This window comes from Triticum dicoccoides, chromosome 2A (genome assembly GCF_002162155.2).
Source record: "Triticum dicoccoides isolate Atlit2015 ecotype Zavitan chromosome 2A, WEW_v2.0, whole genome shotgun sequence".
Lineage (NCBI taxonomy): Eukaryota > Viridiplantae > Streptophyta > Magnoliopsida > Poales > Poaceae > Triticum > Triticum dicoccoides.
Genome location: NC_041382.1, coordinates 561663939 through 561672422, shown reverse-complemented (window position 1 = coordinate 561672422; position 8484 = coordinate 561663939). Strand labels below are relative to the sequence as shown.

Genomic DNA, 8484 nt, shown 5'->3' with positions numbered 1-8484 from the left:
TTAGATTCATTACAGTGTAATCTAGATTATTGACTCTAGTGCAAGTGGGAGACTGAAGGAAATATGCCCTAGAGGCAATAATAAAGTTATTATTTATTTCCTTATAATCATGATAAATGTTTATTATTCATGCTAGAATTGTATTTTCCGGAAACATAATACATGTGTGAATACATAGACAAACAGAGTGTCACTAGTATGCCTCTACTTGACTAGCTCGTTAATCAAAGATGGTTATGTTTCCTAACCATGAACAATGAGTTGTTATTTGATTAACGAGGTCACATCATTAGTAGAATGATCTGATTGACATGACCCATTCCATTAGCTTAGCACCTGATCGTTTAGTATGTTGCTATTGCTTTCTTCATGACTTATACATGTTCCTACGACTATGAGATTATGCAACTCCCGTTTACCGGAGGAACACTTTGGGTACTACCAAACGTCACAACGTAAATGGGTGATTATAAAGGAGTACTACAGGTGTCTCCAATGGTCGATGTTGGGTTGGCGTATTTCGAGATTAGGATTTGTCACTCCGATTGTCGGAGAGGTATCTCTGGGCCCTCTCGGTAATACACATCACATAAGCCTTGCAAGCATTACAACTAATATGTTAGTTGTGAGATGATGTATTACTGAACGAGTAAAGAGACTTGCCGTTAACGAGATTGAACTAGGTATTGGATACCGACGATCGAATCTCGGGCAAGTAACATACCGATGACAAAGGGAACAACGTATGTTGTTATGCGGTCTGACCGATAAAGATCTTCGTAGAATATGTAGGAGCCAATATGGGCATCCAGGTCCCGCTATTGGTTATTGACCAGAGACATGTCTCGGTCATGTCTACATTGTTCTCGAACCCGTAGGGTCCGCACGCTTAAGGTTACGATGACAGTTATATTATGAGTTTATGCATTTTGATGTACCGATGGTTGTTCGGAGTCCCGGATGTGATCACGGACATGACGAGGAGTCTCGAAATGGTCGAGACGTAAAGATTGATATATTGGAAGCCTATGTTTGGACATCGGAAGTGTTCCGGGTGAAATCGGGATTTTACCTGGTTACCGGGAGGTTACCGGAACCCCCCGGGAGCCATATGGGCCATCATGGGCCTTAGTGGAAAGGAGAAAGGGGCAGCCCAAGGTGGCTGCGCCTCTTTCCCCTCCCCTAGTCCTATTAGGACTAGGAGAAGGTGGCCGGCCCCCCTCTCTCCCTTCCCCTCCGAGGAATCCTAGTTGGACTAGGATTGGGGGGAGGAATCCTACTCCCAGAGGGAGTAGGACTCTCCTGCGCCTCCCTCTTTGGCCGGCCAGCCTCCCCTCCTCTCCTCCTTTATATACGGAGGCAGGGGCACCTCTAAAGACACAAGTTGACACAAGTTGATCCACGTGATCGATTCCTTAGCCGTGTGCGGTGCCCCCTGCCACCATATTCCTCGATAATACTGTAGCGGAGTTTAGGCGAAGCCCTGCTGCTGTAGTTCATCAAGATCGTCACCACGCCGTCGTGCTGACGAAACTCTTCCCCGACACTTTGCTGGATCGGAGTCCGGGGATCGTCATCGAGCTGAACGTGTGCTCGAACTCGGAGGTGCCGTAGTTTCGGTGCTTGATCGGTTGGATCGTGAAGACGTACGACTACTTCCTCTACGTCGTGTCATTGCTTCCGCAGTCGGTCTGCGTTGGGTACGTAGACAACACTCTCCTCTCGTTGCTATGCATCACATGATCCTGTGTGCGCGTAGGAAAATTTTTGAAATTACTACGAAACCCAACAGGGGGGTTATGAATCAAAAAAAAAATTGTGCAAAATCGATCTTCAGGCTCTATGTCTCAGTGTCTTCGGTGGATGTTTGTGTAAGTGTGCTATTGGTGTTGAGTGAATCTGGTATATATCTCTGTTTTTAGGGAGAACGTTAGGACGACATTTTCATATTGCATGCCTTCATAGTCGTTCAATCCCATCACTGCTAGCATATTTGGAGTGTCCAACCTTTTGCAACACAAAACGCTCACACAAGACATGTTTTCTTGTAATCGTGCAACATTTTCCTATGCGCCTAATAAACATCATGAAAGAAAGTCACGGCACCAAAACAGGCGCATGTGACAGTAAAAAATATGTATGCAGCAAATGGGAATTTGTTGCAACAAAAGAGTTGAAAAAGGATTCACAACATATGTTATATCCTTTCCAATCAACGTTCCAACACAAAAAGAATATTATACACACTAATGCAAAAAAATATCTTTGCAATTTTAACACAATCCTTTGCGATCGATACCCAAAATCATTCTAACACGTCACTGGTGTGCATGTGTCAAGACCATATATATAAGTTTGTGACATGTTAAAACAATGAACAACTTCTGTAATTTCAAAAATCCAACTCGCTAATCTTCAACCATGGTGGGATATCAACATCTTCGTGTTTGACTTGTTGATGAAGAATTTGCCTCGTTGGAGGTGTTCCTCCCTAAATTTGGCGAGGTTTGTTGAAAGCGAAGTGGCTACCCGAACGAGCGGTGTGGTACTAACTGTAAGGGCGTGTACAATGATTGATAAGATAGTTTTATTTTAATTTTTGCATGTAATTTAGAGATGACAAAAAATATGTATACAATGGGTCATCTCTTAGCCTTATCTTCAATAACTAGACATTCCTAAAAACGTGGTGACACATATTATGCTAAGAGATCATCTCTTGTCTTATCTTAAATAAGAGAAGACAAACCTTTTTTTAAGACTTCTCTCTCCTTCACCTCATCGTTTATCCTATGTGACACTTCTAAGATAGCATCATTGTACATGCCCTAAATACTAGTAGCAGGCAGCGCCGCCAAGCGTGCTCGTCTTCGGCCCATCGGCTAAGCTGTTGATTGTCAGTGACGAGCAGGCAGCCAAGAACTACGGATGCAACCCTCGACGGCACACGCCCCTGTTCGCGTGGCACCAGCGGTGAAGCGGGCTAGGTGCCACCCTCGTGTGCGCGCCCCTTGAAGTGAAGTGATCTGGTCGCCGACCACTCACCATGAGGCATTTCGTCGTGCAAATCTCAGCTCGGGAACTGAACGAATCTTAAAAAGTACGTACTGTAAAACTGAGTTACGTACGTATCCGGAAGGACAATGCTCGATTCAGATTCAAGTCATAAGTAGTAGGTACACATGCGCCCATCCTTTCATCGGCATCTATGTACATGTATTTCTATGACAAAACCGGTTGAACCCCGGAAGGAATGGAACGACTCAAACCTCAAGAGAGGGGAAAGAAAAAGCGCCAAAAGAAGAAGAAGAAGAAAACGAGAGGCAAAGGGAAACAGAGAGAGTTGGCTGGCCCTTCTAGTCTGGCCCTCATTTGGTCCGCCCAATCCTCAGCATTTGTTGTGTATGGGATCGGAGCCTCTCCGGACTCGCCGCTTGCTCATCCGGTCCGCGTCGAACATCGTCGGAGGCGGAGAAGGGCCGGCCGCCGCCACGGGCTTCCCGGAGGCATCGAAGCTGGCGACGGGGGCGCCATTGCCGCCAGCCTCGACGAGTCTCCGCGGTTGCTCGGCACCGCGACTGCTCGTTGAGGCGAGAAGGACCCCCGGGCTCCTGGCCGCGAGGACCCCCGGCCGACCGGTGGCGGCCGAGAGGGCGACGAGGACAAGGATCGCCAGTGCAAGGCTGGGGACTCTCATCATGGTGTCCTAGCTAGTGTGTGAGTTGTGACACCCAGGGTGGCTTAGCTTCGCCTGGCTGGCGGCGCACAAGTTTTATGGGGGGTAGTGGAGGAAGCTTGGAGCCTTGGACCATGTTATTGCGTGTCTTTGTTGTTGAAGATATAGGAGAGCATCCCCGTAGGGTCACATCTGAAACAGCGACGGGTGACGGGTAAGATCTCGGTCCAAAGGCATAAACTAAAGCTCAAAGAGAGGGAGATACGATGTGCACTGGACACACACACACACCCAACAAGGCAACATATGGCTTTACACATCTAAACCCCGTATACAGCCTGCTAAAATCTAGTGGGGGCGAATCGGGTACCGAGGTATCTTCCGTAATGCAGGGTTTTCCGCAGTAATCCACATCACAGAAAAGAGAAAGGCAAGCGAGCGTGACCGTGACCACGAAAGAAAGAAAAAGCAGAGGTTTTGTGTTCAGGGCGCTGCTAAATTTGGTCCTGCCAGGTGGAAAACAAAAATGCTCTCTACTGAGTAGTACTACTAGCCTTGGAGCATGGGAGCTGTAGAGTGGAGGCCATCTTCTCGTCTTTTGTTGTTTTTCCTTTGGATCGCAGATCATAGGGCCCGTGCTTTCGCCTTTGTGTACTTTGGAAGCTTCTCTGTGAAGCAAGGAGGAGGAGGAGGAGCACGGCTCCCCATGTGTGCCAGAAACCAGAGAGGCATCCCCTGCTTTGGCTTGCTGTGCGGCTAGCCGAAGCTCCCGTTGGCCGCCGCTTTATGTTCCCTCCACTCTTCTTTGGCCGCGCTGCTGCCGCCTTGGATTGAGTGGGGCCAGTCCAAAACACAAAGCCCCCGTTCAAAGATCCAAAGCGTCACGCTGTTGCCGCTGGTAGCGACATTCCATTGCCCTTTCGCTTTCTCTTTCCCAAATCCCCCGGTTTAACTTAAAGCGCGCCCCCAAAGAGCGCCATTTCCGTGTGAAATGGTAACATTCCTCATTCATCCACCACGCATGCGCTTGCCCGTTCCGTGGGTTTTTGTTCGGTTACAGACTAGCACATGGCACCATCTTGGTACTAATAACACACAAGGTTTCAAGGAAAACTTCCGACTGATCAAAATCCACGAGGAGGCCATCAGGTTACATTGCACAACTGGGAACGGGAACAAACTTCAGGGGCACAGTACATCAAACGCTTGCGTCTTCCAGCGACAGGGCTATCGGAATTGTCTCAGTGCCTCTTCTGATCGTCAGGGTCACCGTGTCTCCGACCCCGTAGTCGTCTAGAACCCTCAGGAGGTCAGATTTGCCCTTAATCTGCTCCAGAAACGATCATGCGAGTGAGAGGGGGCGAAAGGGTAATAAGCCTGTCTAAATCATATAAACTCTTTAAACATCTAATGAATGCAACTTGATCAGCAAGCACTCACCGGTTTGCCATCCACTGCAACAATGACGTCACCCAGGACAATATTGCCGGCAAAACCCCTGCCTGTAGGAACTAGACCTGCTTTTTCCACGGTGCTGCCCGGGGGAACCTGCAGTGAAGCACAAGTTATGGTGTCAGGGGTTATTTCTGTTTCGGTTTGGCCAACGGAGCAGAGATAGGTAGCAACAGTTCGGCTTACCTTCAGTATAAGAGCACCATCACGGACGTTAAGCTGATACGCAATCGGATCTGGTGCGAATTCCACATTCAGCCCAGCACGTCGAACCTTGAATAAATGGTAAGCATAACTTAGACCAAGATAAAGTACAGAAACTCTTTAAAAAAAGTACAGAAACAAAATACGAGTGTCAGCAACGAACAAATAACCAAATGGTCAAATAAGTTTTTTTTTCAATTCATTGCATGAGAATCATTTCTCTGAAAAATGTTTTTCTACTATTTGTAGGACCAAAAAGGCTAAACATTTTCCTCCTAGTACAACAACTTTGTATAAAATATCTGGGATTGTTTAATGCATTTATTCACAATCATGCCTGGACAACTGAAACATAGACAAGTATAGGCGAGCATGGGAACAAGGGAAAAGATTACTGATAAATAACTCTCAACTTCAGGGTGATGTTTGTTGCATGAATGTTATACTTCTCTAAACATATGTCATCACCATAAGACGACGGATGATTCTAAGGGAATGGTTTTCGAAAAGATATTAAGTTCATGATGTGGCTTTAAGATGTCAAAGCAGCATACCTTTCCAGACTGAATCAACTGAGGAACTATTTTGAGTATAGTTGATGATTGGATAGCAAAACCAACACCGGCGGACGTTCCTGCAACATTAAAGAAACAATGGCATCTCAGACTAAATTAGAAGACCGGTAGAAATGGATAAATGGATGTAGTTCAATCTGAGATATGCACTGCCAAAGTCAACAAAATGAAGTCAATTCATTGGCGGATATTGGGCTTGAGAATAAGTACCCAACAGTAGATATATCAGTTGATTACTACTCGAACAGTTGCTAATAAAAACACCTGGCCTCTAGGATGATGTAACCAACAGTAGATATATCAGTCGATTACTAGCGAAAATACATTCCAATTAGAAGAACAACTTTTTATGGGGTACACTTTCTCTTTGTGGTATTCCACCTCTTGCTTGCTTCTGGTCCAAAGATGAAATCCTTAGTAATAATTGGTTGTATTTGCCCTTTTTTGGAATAATAGCCTCCTCTACTGAAGGAGAGGACAGCTACTAATAAAAACTCCTAGCCTCCAGCATATAGCAAGTTGGATGAATGTGTTATGACCGGCCAGGTCTATGGCCGCCGGGGGCCCACTGGGCAGGCTTAAGGCCCAAGTTATCTTAGTTTATTTTCAGATTATGATTATATATACAAGTTGTAAGACTATTTTGAGGATTAAGCAATAAGACTATTCTATTGTCCGGCTCCCAGAGGAGCCGGAACCCTAAAACCTAGCCTCTCCCTCTCCTGCGCCGCCGCCACCCAGCCGCAAGGACGGCGCCTCGCCGCCGGCCGCCGCGTTCTAGCCCACGCCCCGCTCCCTCCTTTCCCTACCACCTACGACCTAGAGGAGCCCGAACCCTAGCTCCTAACACCTTGGTATCAGACAGCTCTGGTTCGACCATGTCATCCTCACCACCATCGCCGTCGCTGCACGTGACCACCGCCGCCGCGTCAGCGGCCCTCGCCACGGGGTCGCTGGTCCTCCCGTCCGCGTCGCTGGACCTCATCCCCGGCGCGTCACCCGGCCAGCCGCCGGCCCCCATCACCACTACGCCGCCATCGCCATCAACTCTACCGGCCCACTACACCCCGGAGGCCATGGCGGGGGTCCTCAACGACTTGGTCGTCGCGGTCCAGGGCATCCGGCTCTTCCTGGCCAGCCCATACGGACCGCCACAGCCGCCCCCGCCGCCTGCGCCCTCCGGGCCGCCGACGCTCCCGTGGTACTCGGTGCCGGCCGCACTCGCCGGCGGCTACCCGGCGCTACAACAGCCGGCCGCTCCAGCGCCGGCCTGGCCACACTGGCCCGCGCCAGCACCAGCGGCATCGGCCGCGTCCGCGTCCGCCCCAACCCCGTGGCCGGTCTGGTTTGCCCCGGCCCCCTCCGCGCCGTCCGCGCCGGCCCCCACGCCGTCTCCACCGCCTACCGCCGGCCTGAGTCAGGGCCCTTCCGGGGGGCTTCCGATGCAGCAGGTGCGGTTTCCACCGTCACCCTCTCCGATTCCGGCTTGGCTCACCGGAACGTCGCCACCGCCGGTCTACACGGAGGCCGGCGAACCGCCGGTGCCCATGCTACAGTTCGGCGCGCCGTCCTCGGCCCTTCGCATCGACGAACCGGTGGGCACTGGCGCATCGACCCCGACACCACCTCGCTTTGCCCAGATCGACTTTGCCACGTATGATGGCTCGGAGGACCCTCTTAACTGGTTAAACCAGTGTGATCAGTTCTTCCGGGGGCAGCGCACACCCGCGTCCGAGCGCACTTGGCTCGCGTCATACCACCTCCGGGGTGCCGCCCAGACATGGTACTACGCCCTCGAGCAGGACGAGGGCGGCATGCCCCCCTGGGATCGTTTCCGCGAGCTGTGTCTCCTTCGCTTCGGTCCACCACGGCGCGGCAGCCGCTTGTCCGAGCTGGGCCGCCTACCCTTCACCTCCACGGTCCAGGATTTCGCCGACCGCTTCCAGGCTCTGGCGTGTCAAGCACCGGGGGTGACAGCACTACAGCGGGCCGAGCTCTTCGTCGGCGGCCTTCCCGACCACATCCGCGTGGACGTCGAGATGAAGGGACCCCAGGACCTGCAGACGGCCATGTACTACGCTCGGGCGTTCGAGCAGCGCGCCCAGGCCTTAACACGGCCCGCGCCACCTCGGGGGAGCCGAGTGCCTCCACGACCACCGCCGGCCGCACCAGCTTCTGCAGCCGCCTCACCGACGGCCACTCCGGCCGCGACGCGGCCCTTCCGGCGCCTCTCGCAGGCCGAACAGCTCGAGCGCCGCCGCCTGGGGCTGTGCTTTAACTGTGATGCGCCCTATGCCCCGGGCCATGTCTGCCCGCGCCTCTTCTACTTGGAGACAGTCGACGAGACCGAGGACGCTGCCACCGACGATGGACTCGGCGACCCAGCCGCCGCCGAGGTCGCGCAGGCACCCGCGCCCGCGCCGGCTACGGCCCTTGTCGTCTCCCTCCACGCGTTGGCCGGCATCCGCAATGAGCGGACTATGCTTATTCCGGTCACGATCCACGGCGAGACTCTGGTGGCTCTCTTAGACACGGGCTCTACACATAACTTCCTTCCGGAGGTTACTATGCGGCGCC

The 8484-nt window shown here is 51.4% G+C and overlaps 1 protein-coding gene across 1 annotated transcript in view; it reads right to left on the bottom strand.

Moving 5' to 3' along the window:
* Positions 1–4655: 4655 nt before the first annotated feature.
* The window catches only part of LOC119355374 (protease Do-like 8, chloroplastic), an 11375-nt gene continuing 7546 nt past the window's right edge, over positions 4656–8484 (bottom strand). The window contains exons 10-13 of the mRNA XM_037622165.1: positions 5887–5966; positions 5315–5401; positions 5117–5224; positions 4656–5003 (exon numbers count right to left, since the gene is read on the bottom strand). Of these exons, the coding sequence (XP_037478062.1) occupies positions 4875–5003; positions 5117–5224; positions 5315–5401; positions 5887–5966 (404 nt within the window). The 3' untranslated portion in view covers positions 4656–4874. The remainder of the gene's footprint in view (positions 5004–5116; positions 5225–5314; positions 5402–5886; positions 5967–8484) is intronic.